General features: G+C 62.5%; 1 protein-coding gene, 1 long non-coding RNA gene and 2 other non-coding genes across 4 annotated transcripts; all 4 read right to left on the bottom strand.

Moving 5' to 3' along the window:
* Positions 1-577: 577 nt before the first annotated feature.
* MYO1G (myosin IG) lies at positions 578-13,992 on the bottom strand. Its single transcript, XM_065831007.2, has 22 exons — positions 13,775-13,992; positions 12,147-12,355; positions 11,966-12,059; positions 11,061-11,226; positions 10,916-10,969; positions 10,203-10,298; positions 10,018-10,128; positions 8,860-9,084; positions 8,643-8,788; positions 8,010-8,124; positions 7,091-7,261; positions 6,949-7,019; positions 5,717-5,791; positions 5,484-5,616; positions 4,488-4,654; positions 4,211-4,418; positions 3,259-3,482; positions 2,070-2,214; positions 1,886-1,990; positions 1,690-1,803; positions 965-1,119; positions 578-891 (listed from the first exon to the last, which is right to left on the bottom strand). Exons 1-22 carry the CDS (start codon positions 13,867-13,869, stop codon positions 735-737), a joined length of 3,036 nt encoding a protein of 1,011 aa, XP_065687079.1. The 5' UTR covers positions 13,870-13,992; the 3' UTR covers positions 578-734.
* A 166-nt stretch (positions 13,993-14,158) lies between these two features.
* LOC136098645 (uncharacterized) lies at positions 14,159-17,247 on the bottom strand. The gene is made up of 5 exons (XR_010650969.2): positions 17,031-17,247; positions 16,617-16,686; positions 15,140-15,210; positions 14,445-14,526; positions 14,159-14,304 (listed from the first exon to the last, which is right to left on the bottom strand). It is a non-coding gene; the product is annotated as an uncharacterized lncRNA (long non-coding RNA).
* LOC136099156 (small nucleolar RNA SNORA9) lies at positions 15,311-15,442 on the bottom strand. Its single transcript, XR_010651048.1, has one exon. It is a non-coding gene; the product is annotated as a small nucleolar RNA SNORA9 (small nucleolar RNA).
* Positions 16,778-16,909, bottom strand: LOC136099157 (small nucleolar RNA SNORA9). The gene has a single exon (XR_010651049.1). It is a non-coding gene; the product is annotated as a small nucleolar RNA SNORA9 (small nucleolar RNA).
* Positions 17,248-17,352: the final 105 nt, after the last annotated feature.

Here is a 17,352-nt window from a genome sequence, read left to right as displayed (position 1 = left end):
CCCACTCTATCCTATAGATCCCATCTCACCCCATCCCATATCGCAGATCCCAGCCCACCCCACGCCAGAGATTCCATCCCATCCCAGCGGATCCCAGCCCACAGATCCCATCTCACCCCACCCCATCCCATAGATCCCAGCCATCACCTCGCCCCATCCCAGAGATTCCATCCCATCCATTCATCCCACCTCAACCCAACAGATCCCACCCCATGGATCCCACCCCAGTCCATAGATCCCCCTCTCATCCCATCCATTCATCTCACCACGTTCCATCCCATCCTGTGGATCTCATCCCATTGATTCCATTGATTCTATCCCATCCATCCCACCTTATCCAGTAGATCTCAGCCCACCCCATCCCAGAGATTACATCCCATCCACTCATCCCACCCCACAGATCCCAGCCCACCTCCATCCACACCCCTCCGCCACCCCATAGATCCCACCCCATCCCCACTGCACCCAACCTGCCTCCCCAGTCCCTCTCTCTGTCAGGGTCCTCAAGCTGTGTAGCAGTTTTTGAGGACCCCAAACCCATCCTGGGGGACACAAGGGTCCTGGGGAGCTGCGGGGGTCCCATCCAGCTCTTTATTCCCAACACACACAGAAGCTTCAGCATCGTCCCGGGGGGTCCATGGGGACGCATGGTTGGGGGTCACGGGGTCCTGAGTGAGCGGGGCAGGGTGGGGGCAGGACACGGCTGAGGGTGGGTGACAGAGCTGTCCCCTCCCTCACTTCCCAGGCCAGTAAAGCACGAAGCCGTTGCGGCTCTTCCCAAAATCAGGGGTGGGCACATCCATGCGCGTCTCCACCGTCAGCAGCCGCCGACGCCCGCCCAGGCTCAGCTGGATGCGGTCGGACACCCGGACCTGCAGCTCCCGCTTGGTCCTGTGACACCCCAATGTCAATGGGGGTGCGTGGCGGTCACGGGGAACCCCCAGCCCACAGCCCCTCAACTCACGCTCGGCAGTGCTCCAGCAGGACGCCCACCAGCTCGCCCACGCGGTTGTCCCCCGGTGGCTGAGTGCGGTGCAGGCACACGGCCAGCTCCTCCTGCCCACGCGTGTGGAACACCACCAGCTGCGCCCCGCAGCTCGTCACGCTCAGCCCTGTCACCTGCGGGGACAGCCGGGGTCACTGCTGCAGCCAGGGCTGCCCAGGGCCAGGGAGAGTGGGGACATGGCGTGGGCAGCACGGTGTGGCCAATGTGTCATGGTGAGCACAGTGGGGACAGCGTGGTGGGGACAGCACAGCATGGCCAGCATGGTGTGGGCAGCATGGTGGGGACAGCACGGTGAGGACAGCGTGGTGAGGACAGCATGATGAGGACAGCACAGCATGGCCAGTGTGGAGGGGACATCACAGTGGGGACAACACAGCAGGGACAGCACAGTGGGGACAGTATGGCATGGCCAGTGTGGTGGAGACAGCACAGAGGGGACATCACAGTGAGGACAGCACGGCACTGCCAGCATGGTGGGGACAGCACAGCATGGCCAGCATGGTGGGGACATCATCCCACCTCTGTCCTTGGGAACCTCCCTGTGCCACTGCAGATGGCTCTGGTGTGTGGCCATGGGGACCATGGAGGGGTCTCCAGCCTCTGAGTAGGAGTGGGACAGGGTGTAGGGGGCGGCTCTGCCCCCGCCATGGCCTGGGGACACCACTGGGCTTGGGGACACTCACAGAGCTGAGGGGCAGCGCCCGCATCACCCGGTACTGCCGCCGCGGGTCCAGCTTGTAGAGGTGCTGGTCGGTCACCAGGATGGCCCGGTCCCGGCTCTTCCCGAAGCGGTTGATCTGTGGGGACAGTGACAGGTGAGGAGACACACTAGGGGGGGTGACACACATGTGGTGGCCGAGCAGGATCCCCCCCACTCACCTTACGGACGTGGCAGGAGAAGAGGACGGAGCTGAAATGCACCTTGTCCTTGAGGCTCTGGACGCGGCGGGCGAAGACCAGCGCCTGCCCCGGGTTCTCGCTGGGCTGGGGGCAGCGGTGACAGGGGTGTCACCATGGTGTGGGGCACGGGTGACACCCCGGGGGACACCGAAGCCGCCCTTACCGAGGACAGGTAGTCCTGTGCCCAGCTGCGCTGGCAGCCCCAGTCCCGCCGCAGCCCCCCCAGCGCCTCCATGGCAGCCACCTTGGCGCGGAGCTGCCCCATGGCCGACGGGGGGATGTTCTTCACGATCTGGCGTGCCCGCCACCTGCAGGGGGGACTCAGGGCCATCATGTCATCGTCACACAGGCACATCCCTTGCACCCATCCACGTGTCCCCGTCCCGCATCCCTGCCCCAAGTTCCCATCCCATGTCCCCATCCACCTCGCCACCTCACATCCCCATCTCATGTCCTTGTCCTCTGTCCCTGGCCCCATCTCATGTCCCCGACCCTGTCCTTGTCCCCATCCCACATCCCTATCCCTGTCCCACGTCCCCATCCCATGTCCTTGTCCCATGTTCCTGACCCTATCCCATGTCCCCAACCCACTTTCCAGTCCTGCATCCTTGTCCGTGACCCTGTGCTGCATCTCCCATGTCCCTGTCCCCATCCTGCATCACCATCCCATATCCCAATACCACATCTCCATCCTGTATCCCCATCCCATGTCCCCAACCCACGTCTCTGTCCCACATTCCCATTCCACATCCCCATCCCTGTCCCACATCTCCATCTCATGTCCATCCCTATCATGTGTCCTTGTCCTGTGTCCCTGTCCCCACCTCATGTTCCCATCCCACACTCCAATCCTATATCCCACATCCCTGTCTCACATCCCTATTTTGTGTCCTTGTCCCACGTCCCTGTCCCTGTTTGCAACACCATCCCGCATCCCCATGTCGCCACCCTGCATCCCCATCCCATGTCCATATCCCCATCTTGTGTTCTTGTCCCATGTCCCTGTCCCTGTTTGCAACTCCATCCTACATCCTGGTCCCATGTCCACATCCCACGTCCTCATCTTGTGTCCTTGTCCTGTGTTCCTGTCCCCATCCCCTGTTCCCATCCCACATCCCCGTCCCATGTCCCCATCTTATGTCCTTGTCCCGTGTCCCTGTCCCCATCCCACATCCCCGTCCCATGTCCCCATCTTGTGTCCTTGTCCCGTGTCCCTGTCCCCATCCCATGTTCCCATCCCACATCCCCGTCTCACATTCCCAAGCCACGTTCCTGTCCCACCTTCCCGTGTCCCCATCCCTGTCCCATGTCCCTGTCCGCTGTCCCCTGGCCAGCGGGACACAGGCCGGTACCTGCGGAAGAGGCGCTGGCTGGCCTCCTGGAACCGCGCCAGCACCGCGGGCGGCTCTGGCCACTCCACGCTTTTGCCGAAATCGGGGAGGGTGCGGACGGCCTGGAAGCGCCGCAGCAGCTCCCGCAGGTACGCCCTCACCTTCTGCCGCTTGTAGAACGCCATGATGGCGTAGGCAGCGCGCAGGTACCGGCAGCGCCGGCGTGCCAGGGCGCCGCGCCAGGCCTGCACAACGCCGGGGGTCAGGGTGGGCACTGCCCCATGGATCCCCCCCAGACCCCACCAGCAGCTCCAGGTGTCCCCTCAAACCCGTGTCCTGCTCAGTGCTGGCGGTCAGGGTGGGCACTGCCTCACAGATCCCCCCTAGACCCCACCAGCAGCTCCCAGTGCCAGCAGAGCCCTGGTGTCCCCCCAAACCCATGTCCTGCCAAATGCTGAGTATTAGGGTGGGCACTGCCCCATGGATCCCCCCCAGACCCCATCAGCAGCTCCCAGTGCCGGCATAGCCCTGGTGTCCCCCCAAATCCGCATCCTGCCCAGCACCAGGGTGGGCACTGTCTCATGGATCCCCCCAGGACCCCGCCAGCAGCTCAGGGTGTCCCCAACCCCATGTTCTGCCCAGCGCTGGGGGTCGGGGTGGGCACTGCCCCATGGATTTCCCTCCCAGACCCCACCAGCAGCTCCTGGTGCTGGCAGAGCCCTGGGGTCCCCCCAGACCTGTGTCCTGCCCAATGCTGAACATTAAAGTGGACACTGCCCCATGGTTCCCCCCTAAGACCCCACCAGAAGCTCCAGTTGTCCCCCCCAAACCCATGTCCTGCCCAACACTGGGAGTCAGCGCAGGCGCTGCCCCATGGATCTCCCCAGGACCCCACCAGCAGCTCCAGGTGTACCCCCAGCCCCGTGTCACCTGGAGCTGAGACTGAACCAACCCACCCCACGCGAGCCCGCACCTTCTGCAGCAGCAGGACGATGATGGGGATGAGCTGCGCCCGTGCCTGCTCGAGGCAGACGAGGGTGCGGGGCGTGCGGATGAAGACCTTGGTGTGACCGTACGCCACATCATCCTGGAAGCCGTGCTGCTCCAGGAGGGCTTGCGTGGCCTCCCGGTCGCTGTCCATCAGGTGGTTGGGCCACGTGTACTCGCAGGTCATCTTGTACCTGGGGGATGGAACAGTGTGAGGGGCCGCGGCGGGATTTGGGGATCCCGGGGCGTTCGGGGGGGCGTACCGCAGGAGGAAGCGGTGGTAGGGCTGGCGGTAGGCGAAGCCGGCGCGGCGCACACGGACGTTCTCCAGCAGTCCCAGGTAGGACACCTGGTGCCGACAGCGCTCGGCGTCAAAGAGCGTCGGGGACTTGAGGTCGTTGGGTTTGATGCAGCGCACATAGTAGGGCTCCTGTGGGGACACGGTGGCACTGCGGTGGCACCAGGACCACCAGTGGCTGCGGCTGGGGGTTTCTGGGCATGGAAGGTGGGAGGGCACCAAGCATGGGTGGCATGGTGACAGGAGGGCCGAGTGGCTTGAGGACACACCGGGCTGGCACAGGGACACCTTGGCTGGCTTGGGGACATGCCAGACTCATACAGACACATCTTGTTTGGCTTGGGGACATTCCAGGCTGGCTTGAGGACATCTTAGCTAGCTCAGGACATGCCAGGCTGGCACAGAGACACCTTCAGCTGGCTTGAGGACATCTTGTCTGGCTTGGGGACATGCCAGGCTGGCAAAGGGACATCTTAACTGGTTTGGGGACACACCAGGCTGCCTCGGGGACATGCCTGCATGGCACAAGGGCATCTTGGCTGGCTTGGGGACGCACCAGGCTGGCACAGGGAAACCTTGGCTGGCTTGGGGACACACCAAGCTGGCTCAGGGACATGTTTACACGGCACAGGGACATCTTGGCTGGCTTGGGGACACACCAAGCTGGCTCAGGGTCATGTCTGCATGGCACAGGGACATCTTGGATGGCTTGGGGACATGCTAGGCCAGCTCAGGGACTTCTTAGCTGTCTGGGGACACACCAGGATGGCATAGGGACATCTTGGCCGTCTTGGGAACACGCTCAGCTGCCTTGGGGACAGGCTTGGCTGGCTCAGGAGGTGTCTTGAGGCCATGCCCAGCTGCCACAGGGACACACCAAGATGGGCTGGAAACATGCCCACCTGCCATGGGGACATGTGACATCGGTGCAGGGACATGCCCAGCTGTCCCCGTGCCCTACCTTGGAGGCGAGGTTCTCCACCAGGGCCACCATGGAGTTCTTGAAGAGTGTTCCAGCAGTCAGCGGGCGCTTGGTGACCTCGGTGATGCTCTGCTCGCCATCGGGCCACATGGCACGTAGCACCGGGTCCATGCTGGGGACAGTGCTGGCATGGGGCTGGCAGCACCGGCCACCCCGCTCCCACCCCACAGCTGTGCAACCAGCCCCCCGTCTGTGTCCCCTGTGTCCCCAACCTGTTGTAGAAGAGCCGTTTGAAGTCCTGGAAGAGCGTGTCCTTGTTCTTGTCCAGGAAACCCTCCACTGAGTACCTGAGGGATGGGGACACCACATTGGGGGTGGTCCAAGGGCTGCTGGGGCCACCCAGCTCCACGCAGAGGTGACATGTGGCCCTGGGGACACCCATGGAGGCCATGGGGCTGTGGGGTTCAGCGCTCATGGACAGAGTTCCCCAACCCTGTCACCCATGGTCACTCATGGTCCCCTATGGTCCTCACAATGCCCCATGGGTCCTCAAAGCCCCATGGCCAACCAAGGCCACTGCAGAGTCCCTCAGGGGCTCCCATGGCCCACAGTGGTTCCAGGTGGCCACCATGCCCTCCAAAGGTCCCTCACGGCCACGAGGTCACCCACAGTCCCCCATAGTTCTCCGTGGCCCCCAGCTGATCCCCCCACCAGTCTCCCATGGTTCCCATGATCACTACAGCCCAATGATCCCTGATGACCCCAAACCATCTCCTGCGGTCCTTCAAAACCCCCCACAGTCCCATGACCCTGCCATGGTCCACCATGGTTTTCCAAGGTCTCATGGTCAACCACAGAGTCCCAAGAGCCACTCTAGTCCCCTGGTCCCAAGTGCCTTCCTCATGGTCCCCCACGACCCCAAACTGCGTCTCAAGGCCCCTGAAATCCCCCCACAGTACCATGACCCCCTCATGGTTCTCTAAGGCTTCATGGTCAACCATAGACATCCAAGAATTCCTGTAGCCTCATGGTCCCAAGTGCCCCCCCCCATGCCCTCCCAAGGTCCCCCATGACCCCAAAACACCTCCCATGGTCTCTGAAGACCCCCAGAGTCCTATGACACCCCCAGGCTCCCCCGTGGTCCACCATGGTTCTCCATGGTTCTCCAAGGCCTCGTGGTCAACCATAGACTTCCAAGAGCCTCTCTAGCCCTCTGGTCACAAGTGCCTTCCCATGGTCCGCCATGATCCCAAATCACCTCCCATGGTCCCTCAAGACCCCCAGAGTCCTATGACACCCCCATGGTCCACCATGGTTCTCCAAGGCCTCATGGTCAACCATAGACCCCCAAGAGTCCCTCTAAGCCCCATCGTCCCAACTGCGCCCCCCATGGTTCTCCAAGCCCTCCCAAAGTCCTCCACGGTGCCCATGAGCCCCACGGCCACCCACTGACACCCACAGCCCCCCCACATCTCCCACACATCCCACCCCACATCCCACTCACGTGACATCTCCAGCGTAGTGCTTGATGCGGAAATCCCGGTCGAACTCCATGGTCTTGTCCGTGGGGCAGAGCTGGGGGGCACAGAGGTGTCAATCCCCAACCCGTGTGTTCCCCGCCACTCCTCCCAGCCCCCCCAGCTCACCTTGCGGCTTGTGTAGTGGGGGTGGTGGCCCAGGCGGGTGTCCATGGAGGCCAGGAAGAGTGAGTCGGTGACGGTCCCCGCGGCCAGGCACGCCTCGTCCAGCAGCGCCAGCACCCCGCGGTGCGGCTGCTCCACCAGCGCCACGATGGGCTCATTGCTGAAGTATTCAATCTGGGGGGGCAATGTGGGGGGGTGGGCACCCCAAATTCCACCTCCCCCCGCCAAGGCACCCTGAATTGCACCTGTGCACCCAAAATCTGGCCCTGCCAGGTGATGTCACCCATGTCCTCCTGTTCCCCGAGCTCTGCCAGGTGATGGCCCTGTGTCCCCCTCCAGGTCCCCCCAAGCTGCTCACTCTCTGCCAGGCAATGTCCCTGTGTCCCCCTCGTGTCCCCCCCAAGTGCGCCATGCTCTGCCAGGTGGTGCCACCCTGTCCCCCAAGCTTTGGCAGGCCATGTCCCCCCCGTTCCCCCATGTCCTCCCAACCTCTGCCAAATGATGCTCCCATGTCCCCGCATGTCCCCCTGTTTTCCCCAAGGCCCATGTGCTCTGCAAAGTGATGTCCCCCATGTCCTCCTGTGCTTTGCCAGGTGATGTCCCCATGTCCCTCCATGCCCCCCTGTGTTTCCTTATGCTCTGCCAGGTGATACCATGTCCCACCATGTCCCCTCTTTCCCCTCACATCTTCCCCATCCCCTCATGTGCTACCAGGTGATGTCCTCATGTCCCCGCCATGTCCCTGTGTCCCCTCACACACTGCCAAGTGATGCCCCCATGTCCTCCCATGTCCCTGTGTCCACTTGTGTTCTGCCAGTCAATGCCTCCCTGTCCTCCCCATCTTCCCCCCATGTCCCCGTCCCATCACGCTCTGCCAGGCGATGCCACGTCCCCCATGTCCCCATGTCCCCTGTCCCCTCACGCTCTGCCAGGTGATTCCCTCTCGCTGATACTCCTCCTGCTCCTGCCGCAGCACCAGTTCGATGAAGAGCTGCTGCAGCTTCTCGTTGCAGTAGTTGATGCAGAACTGCTCGAAGCTGGGACAGGGGGACAAGACAGCCACTGTCACCCGGCCCCATGCCACGTCCCCTGCACCTCCTGCCCCATGGCCCTGCTGGGGACCTGCTCCTGTCCCTCCATGGGTCCCTTGTGGTCTTGTCCCTCCTGGTCCTTCCCTCCATGTCCCCATCCTGTGTCCCATTCCCTCCATGGGTCCCTCTCAAGCCCTGTCATCTCCATGTGGCCCTCCTGGGTCCTGTCACCTCCACGGGCTCCTGTCCCCCTCAGGCCTTCCCCCCCAACCCCTGTCACCTCCCTGTGTCCCTCTCAGGTCCTGTTGCCTCCATGTGTCTCTCCCAGGTGTCCCCTTGTCCCCTCCACACATCATTCCCATCCCAAATCCCCCTGAAATGCCTCTCCCAGGTCCTGTCCCCTCCACATGTCCCCTGCTCCCTCCACACATCCTTCCCATCTCTAATCCCCTCACCACATCCCTCCCAGCTCCTGTCCCCTCCACATGTCCCCATGTCCCGCCCCAATCCTTGGGCCAGCTCACCTGTTGGTGTCGAAGATCTCAAAGCCGTAGATGTCAAGGACGCCGATGACTGTGCTCTTGCCGTGCAGACGAGCGTCGTAGCCACGGGCGGCGATGCTGGTGTTGATGCGTCCCACGATCCAGCAGAAGAGCCGCTCGTAGATGGCCTGGGGACAGGGACAGCGTGACGGCCACCCGAGGATGCTGCGGGGGGTGACATCCCAAGTCCCCTCCCTACCTTGGCGCAGGCGTCCCGGGCGTAGGCGGCTTCCCGGGGGCTGTGGCCCTTCTCGATCAGCTCTCCGCCGCCGGCTGCCACGGTGCGGGTGAGCAGTGCCCGGTGCAGGCACTCGGGGACTGTGGCCGTCAGCTCCGCCAGCGCCGTCACCGTTGCCATGTCCTCCACCACGGCCGTGTCCTCCGCCGTGGTCACCTCACCCTCCACCGTGAATTGGATGTTGCCCTGGGGTGCACCGCAAAGCCACCTTGGTGGGTGTAGGTGGGGGACGCCCAGGAGCCCCCCAGGAAGGGGGTGGGGTGTCCTGGCACCGGCCCCTGCTGTGTCATGGGCTGAGATGGGCCATGCGGGGCTCTATGGGTTTGTACTGGGCTGTATTGGGCTGGGCTGGGCCATGCTGGGTTGCATTGGGTTGTACTGGTTTGTATTGGACTAGGTTGTATCGAGCTGGGCTGGGCCATGCTGGGTTGAATTTGGCTGTACTGGTTTGCATTGGGCTGCGCTGGGATGTGCTGGGTTGCACTGGGCTGTACTGGTTTGTATTGGGCTGTGCCACACCATACTGGTTTGTATTGGGCTGGGCTGGGCCATGCTGGGTTGTGTTGGGCTGGACTGGTCTGTATTGGGCTGTGCTGAGCCATGCTGGGTTGCATTGGGCTGGACTGGTCTGTATTGGGCTGGGCTGGGCCATGCTGGGTTGCATTGGGCTGGACTGGTCTGTATTGGGCTGGGCTGGGCCATGCTGGATTGCATTGGGCTGTACTGGTTTGTATTGGGCTGTGCCACATCATACTGGTTTGTATGGGGCTGGACCATGCTGGGTTGCGTTGGGCTGGACTGGCCCATACTGGTGTGCAGGAGAAGCTGTACAGGTGTGTGTGGGGGTTGTACTGGTGCAGGGGGCCATACTGGTGCAGGGGGCCATACTGGTATGCAGGGGCCGTACTGGTGTGCGGGAGGGGCTGTACCGGTGCAGGGGGGGCCATACTGGTGCATGGGGGACTGTACTGGTGCAGGGGGAGCCATACTGGTGCAGTGGGGACTGTACTGGTGCAGTGGGGGCCATACTGGTGCAGTGGGGACTGTACTGGTGCAGGGGGAGCCATACTGGTGCAGCGGGGACTGTATTGGTGCAGGGGGGCCACCACAGGGTCTCACCAGGAGCAGAATGGCCGCCAGGACCCGCCACAGGGTCCCCACCTCCTTGGGGGAGAAGCCGATGATGCCCAGCGCCTCCTCCACTGCGTGGTACCCGCCTGCATCCTCCTCCTGGGGACGGGATGGGGTGTCAGGGGCTGGGGACACCCCTGTCCCCCACCCTGTCCCCGTGTCCCCGCACTCACGCAGGCGGGGGCTCCCTCCCGCGTGTAGCGGTAGGCGCGGGGGTCCCGGCAGAGGTGCAGCGAGCTCAGCAGCGCCTGGGGGGCGCCCAGCAGCAGCTGTGGGGCAGGGGGGTCAGCACCATGAGGCAGGGGGAACCCCAGCCTGGTGCCCCCCCAGTCTGGCTGGTGTGGGTCTGTGTCCCCATACGCTGTCCCATTTATCCCATTTGCCCCATCCCCATCTATCCCTTTCACATCCATTCCCATCCCATAGATCCCATCCATCCCATTGATCCTATCCCGTAGATCCCATCCATTCCATCCAATTGATCCTATCCTATAGATCACATCCATCCCATTGATCCTATCCTATAGATCCCATCCATTCCATCCAATCCATCCCATTGATCCTATCCTATAGACCACATCCATCCCATCCCCATCTCATCCCATAGATCACATCCAACCCATCTGTCCCATCCCATCCATCCCATCTGATCCATCCCATCCCAACCTTCTCATCCCACCCCCACCCCATAGATCCTACCCAATAGATCCCATCTCATCCCACCCCATCCCATTCATCTCACAGATCCCATTTGTTCCATCCCAATCTTCTCATCCCCCCCACCCTGACCCCATCCCATCCCCATCTCATCCCAAGGATCACACCCCATCTGTCTCATCCCACCCTCCTGATCCCATCCCATCCTATCCCATCTCTTCCATCCCACCTGGTAGAAGGCGTGGAAGTTCCTCTCTCCTGGTTGCTGCTGGAGGATCCGGGACTGGAAGAGGAGCAGGGGGTGGGTGCTGGGTGGTGCCCAGGTGAGACCAGCACCCACCTGCCCATGGCCCCGCCCACGGCCCCGCCCGCACCTTCTCCAGGAGGTAGTTGTGGATGTGCCCGCCGGTGGGGTCACCCTTGAAGTCAAAGTTGATGTCCATGTACTTGCCGAAGCGGCTGGAGTTGTCGTTGCGGTTGGTTTTGGCGTTGCCGAAGGCCTCCAGGACGCAGTTGGACTTGAGCAGCACGTTCTTCACCCTGGGTGGTGGCACGGCATGGCACAGGATGGCACACCATGGCACGGCGTGGCACAGCACCACGGGGCTGCAACCTCACGGATGGACACAGGACACGGCACCCCTGGTCTTCCCACCCCATCCCTATGGCCATGGGGCACCCCAGGACCACTCCAAAGCCATGAGGCCCCCTGGTCCCTCCACCCCACCCCACAGGTCCACGTGCCACCCTGCTCCCCCCGACATCTCTCTGGCCATGGGGCACACCAGGTCGCCCAGGACCACCCCACAGGCATGGGGCACTCCTGGTTGCCCCACATCATCCCTATGGGCATGGGGCACCCCACGACCTTCCAAGACCACCCCCAGCCCCATGGGGCACCCCACGTCACCTCGGATCTTCTCTATGGCCAGGGCCACCCCAGGACCCTCAGGACCAGCCCACAGCTATGGGGCACCCCTGGTTTCCCCATATCATCACTATAAGCATGGGGCACCCAGGTCAACCCACCCCACAGCCCTGTGGGGCACCCTGGTCACCCCATGCCATCTCAATGGCCATGGGGCACCCTAGAACCACCCCATAGCCATGGGGCACCCCTTGTTGCCCCCAGACCTTCTCCGTAAGTATGGGGCCCCCAAAGATCACCCCACAGGCATGGGGCACCCCTGATTCCCCCCAGCCCAGAGCTGGCAGACCACAGGGTCTGTACCCCAGCCCCCATCCCTCCTGCCCCATGGCGCTGTGGGGCCGGACCCACCTCTCCACCTCAGCGCGCTGGCTGGGGTTGGTGATGGCGGCGATGTACTGCATGATGTACTTGCTGGCCTCTGTCTTACCCGCCCCGCTCTCACCTGGCGGGGAGAACAGGGGCTGGGTGAGCATGGGTGCCACCCACCCAAGGGTGCCCCCCACCCCAAAAAATCACCGCCAGTCCCTACCCGAGATGACGATGCAGGTGTCCTTGGCGCGGCGCTTCATGGCCTTGTAGGCGGCGTCGGCCAGGGCGAAGAGGTGCGGCGGGCGCTCGTAGAGCTCGCGGCCGCGGTAGCGCTCCACCATCGGCGCGCCGTACAGCGCCAGCGCCCGGTACGGGTTCACCGCCACCACCACCTCCCCGATGTACGTGTAGATGCGGCCCTGCGAGAACCTGTGCGGAGGGGCGGCCGTGGGGCAGGCAGTGGGGCTAGGGCGCACCCTGTGGGGTGCTGTGCCATGGGGTGGCACCTTGTAGGGTGCTGTGCTATGGGGTGACACCCTGCAGAGTGCTTGGCTGTGGGGTGGCCCCTTGTGCCATGGGGCAGGAGGGTTCTGTAGGGTGGTACCTCGTAGGGTGCTGTGCTATGGGGCAGGATGCACATTCTGTGGGGTGCTGTGCCATGGGGTGAGACGGCATCCTGTGCCATGGGGCAAGATGCAGACTCTGTTGGGTGCTGTGCCATGGGGTGGAGTGACACCCTGCAGGGCAGGATGGCACCCTGTTCCATGGGGCAGGACGGTGCCGTGGGGTGGCACTCTGTGGGGCGCTGTGCCGTGGGGTGCCACCTTGTAGGGTGCTGTGCTATGGGACAAGATGCACATTCTGTGGGGTGCTGTGCCATGAGGCGGGATGGTGCTCTATGGGGGTGGCACCTTGCAGGGCACTGTGCTATGGGGCAGGGTGCTGCTCTGTAGGGCACATCATGCTATGGGGCAGGAGGAACACAGTGGGGTGCTGTGCCATGGGGTGTGATAGCACCCTGCAGGGTGCTGTGCCATGGGGCAGGATGCACATTCTGTGGGGTGCTGTGCCATGTTAGGGGTGGCACCCTGTGCCATGGGCAGGATGGCACCCAATGGGTGGCATGGTTCTCTGTGGGGTGCTGTGCCAAGGGCAGGGTGGTGCTGTGCTATGGGGCAGGATGCTCGTTCTGACAGTGCTGAGCTGCGGGTGGTTCTCAGCAGGGGGCTGTGCTATAGGGCAGAATGATTCTCTGTGGGGTGCTGTGCTACCAGGCAGGATGCACATTCTGTGGGGTGCTGCACCATGGGGTGGGATGACATCCTGTGGGGTGCTATGGGGCAGGGTGGCATGCTGTGGGGAGCCCTGGGGCAGCACCCTGTGGGGTGCCCTTCTGTGGGGCAGGGTGAGACCCCCCAGAACTCCACACCATGGGGCAGTGGCTCTTCCTGCAAGCAGCACCTGTGGGTGCAGGAGCAGGCAGAAAGTGTGGGGGACCCATAGGGGGGACACACAGTTTTGGGGTGCACACCCCTATATCCCCCAGACCTCCACCCCACCTTGGGCGCGGCCGTGCCTCAGTTTCCCCCCAGCCACAGGCACCGCCCGGGCGTTTCCTGCAGTGCTGGGGTTTGGCGCCAGGCACTTCCGCATCACCCATGGGACTTGGGGTCCCCGGTACCCTCATCGTCCCCACACCAGCACCCCCAGGGCGCAGACGCTGCCGTGGGATCTCGCACCGCATCACCGGGACCCACCGCACCCAGTGCCACGCCCAGGGATGCCGCAGCAGCACCTCGGGGTGTCCCCATCACCACGCCCCCCGCTCCTGTGTCCCCTGTCCCATACCGCAGGCGCAGGTTCTCCAGGAACTGCTCCATGGTCACCTCGTCCAGCAGGACAAAGTCGGCTTTGCCGAATTCGGGACCCTCCAGCTCCGCCATGCCGCGCCCGCCGGCACCCACTTCCCCCCTGGGCTGCGCTGGCGGTTTCCTGCGCCTCCAACGACCCGCCGAGCCTGCCGCGCAGGCGCGGGGGGACAGGGAACACCCGCTCTGTCATTGTCATCGTCACCTCCCGTGGGGCTGGGGACAGCCCAATTCATGATCCTGCGCCCCAAGGGTTGACATTGACCGTCACCGGTGTGGTGGGACACGTGGGGCAGGCCCCGTGGGGCTGCTGCGCCCTGCAGGAGCACCATGGTGTCCCCAAATTTGTCACTGTACCAAAAACCCAGTGGGAAATCATTATTTATTGAGATGGTGGCATCACCAGTTGTCATCCCAGTATCCCCAGTTAAAAGGTTGGTGTAACTGGGAGCTCTGGGAAGGACAAGCCGAGTAAGGAGTGTCGGACTGGGGACCCCGCGCCGCATCCAGCTGGAAAAGAATGAGGGGAAACGTTAAGAAATGAGAATTATGGCATCACCAGGATATAAATTCACTGTTTCACTTGTTACCATGGCAAACCAGTGCTCACCAGTATTCCCAGTAAAGCCCAATAAGTCAAACCTCCTTACCAGGCAAGCAAGGAGCATGGCGAGCTTCTCCGGTAGCTGCCATCCAGTTCTTCCAAAAACGGGCGATCTACCAGATTTTCACCTAAATTTGAAGGAAAAGAAGTCAATAAAAGCTGCCGGCTTCGGCCTGTCCCGGGGCGCAGGGGAAGCTCCTCTCTCACCACTGCTCATTTGGCTGAATGCTTAATTAGCCGGATTAATTACGCACCCATGAGTGCAGGGGCCACAAACTGGAATGGGGGAGGTCACTCCAGACCCCCCCACAGTGAGATTTCAGCCCTGAGAGACCTGGTGGCTTAACAAGGGGACAACACCTTTGTGTCTGCGTTTGGCAGAGCTAATTAGGCAAAATTTGGCTATTTATGAGAGGATGGGCCAGTTGAACCCACTCCTCATTGCTGGTGGATTCTTGTGTCCTTCCAGATCGCTGGAGTGGTACCCAGCAAGGTACAACCAAAGCGAGGGGTGACAAGGGACAGCTGGGAATGGGACTTTGTGGCCACAGCGTCACCTGAACTTGCCCCGCGACAGCAACAAATCGATGTGGGGACACAGCTCTGGGGTGTGATGTCAGCCCCGAGAGAGGTTTAGGTAGTGGTTATAGAAGTTTGGCAGAGTTAGAGAATTTTGTCTAATTACTATCTTGGGGGAGAGTGTGGAACACAGACCCCCCTGGACAGGCTGGTTGAACCCACCTCCTCATTTCCAGCAGCTTCTTACGCCCACCGCAGTTTCCTAAACCCATTGTCAGGGCGAGAACCTGTAACTGGAGAGGAAGACATTGATATCAGCAGATACAGAAGGGACCGCAGCCCACGGGGCTCCCCCCACCGCCCCTCGTCGCCCCCTGGGCCTCCGGGACACGGGGGTGTCTGGGATTTCTATAACCACCCCCCGGAATGGCGGGGAGGGGCCTCAAACCATCCCAGGGCTGCTCTGGCAGGCGTTGCAGGAATGGCGGGGGCCACACCAGGCCCCCCCATGCTGGACACCTGCGGAAATGGCCGAGCCGGCAGCAGCTGCCAAATAAAAGGTGGTGGGGTGACAGGATGAGGCTGTGGCTGATGGCACCGCTGGCTTCGAGGGTCTCCAGGCCCAGCCATTTGGTGAGGAGAAACCTCACCGGATCAGTTGCAGTTGCTGTCACCCCAAGAATCCCAGAGTGTCAGGGATTGGAAGGGACCTGTAAAGCTCATCCAGTGCAATCCCCCCGGAGCAGGAACACCCAGCTGAGGTTCCACAGGAAGGGGTCCAGGCGGGTTTGAATGTCTGCACAGGAGGAGACTCCACAACCTCCCTGGGCAGCCTGGGCCAGGCTCTGACACCCTCACCCCCAACAAGTTGCTTCTCCTCTTGCAGTGGAACCTCCTGTGTTCCAGTTTGCACCCATTGCCCCTTGTCCTGTCACTGCGTGTCACCCAGAAGAACCTGGCTCCATCCTCCTGACACTGCCCCTTTCCATATTGATCCCCAGGAATGAGTCCCCCCTCAGTCTCCTCTTCTCCAGCTCCAGAGCCCCAGCTCCCTCAGCCTTTCCTCACATGGGAGATGCTCCACTCCCTTCAGCATCTTGGTGGCTGCGCTGGACTCTCTCCAGCAGTTCCCTGTCCTTCTGGAGCTGAGGGGCCACAACTGGACACAAGATTCCAGGTGTGGTCTCCCCAGGGCAGAGCAGAGGGGCAGGAGAACCTCTCTGACCTACTGACCACCCCCTTCTAACCCACCCCAGGTCCCATTGGCTTCCTGGCCACAAGGGCCCAGTGCTGGCTCATGCTCACCCTGCTGTCCCCAGGACCCCCAGGTCCCTTTCCCCTACACTGCTCTCCATCAGGTCGTTCCCCAACTTACACTGGAACTTGGGGTTGTTCCTGCCCATATTCAAGACTCTACACCTGCCTTTGTTATATTTCAGTGAACTTTTTCCCGCCCAGGGGACCAGCAGGTGACAAGAGGACAGACGGGAGTCACAGGCACAGTGTTACCTGCTCCTGCCCCATAGCAGCTGGAGCACAAACCAATGTGGGGACACAGCTCTGGGGTGGGATGTCAGCCTGAATGAGGCTTAGGTAGTGGTTAAAGTGGTTTGGCAGAGCTAACTAGAGAATTTTGGTTAATTATGATCTCGGGGGAGAGTGTAGAACACAGACCCCTGGACAGGCCGGTCGAACCCACCTCCTCATTTCCAGAAGCTTCTTACAGCCATCACAGTCTCTCAAACCCAGGTCGGGGTGACAACCTGTAACTGGAGAGGGAGACACCGATATCAGCAGATCCCGAAGCGACCGCAGCCCGTGGGGCTCCCCCCACCGCCCCTCGTCGCCCCCAGAACACGGGGGTGTCCGGGGTTTCTATAACCCCCCCTCGAAATGGCAAGGAGGAGCCTCAAACCGTCCCGGGGCTGCTCTGGCAGGCGCTGCAGGAATGGCGGGGGCCACGCCAGGCCCCCCCACGCTGGACGCCTGCGGAGGGGAAGGGAGCGGGGACCCAGGGACACGCACCCCCGGTGAGTCCCGTTTTCCCCGGGGAGGCCCCGGCGGCCACACGCGGCCTGTGTGGAACTACCCATCCCGGCATGCACCACGGCACCTCACGACGGGGTCCGCTGAGGGACAATCGCCCCGTCCCGCGCTGTCCCGGGGAGTCCCCGCTCCTGTCCCGGTCCGTCGGGGCGGCTCCGGCGGCGGATGGCGGCGGATGGCGGCGGATGGTCCCGAGTCTACGCCGCTCTCCCGCCCCCCTGCCGCCGCCATGCTTGACAGCAGCGCCCGCGCCGCCGTGTGACGTCAGGGCAGAACGTCGTGAATCAGCGCCACCTGGCGGTGGGGGCGTCTCCGGAGGGATCAGCGCATGCGCGAGAGCTGGGGGTGGGTGGGGCCACGATGAAGGGCGGGGCCAATTAGCGGTAGGC

This window comes from Patagioenas fasciata, chromosome 2 (assembly GCF_037038585.1).
Source record: "Patagioenas fasciata isolate bPatFas1 chromosome 2, bPatFas1.hap1, whole genome shotgun sequence".
In the NCBI taxonomy this organism is placed as follows: Eukaryota; Metazoa; Chordata; class Aves; order Columbiformes; family Columbidae; genus Patagioenas; species Patagioenas fasciata.
Note: the sequence above shows the minus strand (reverse complement) of the source record. Positions and strands in the feature narration are given on the sequence as shown.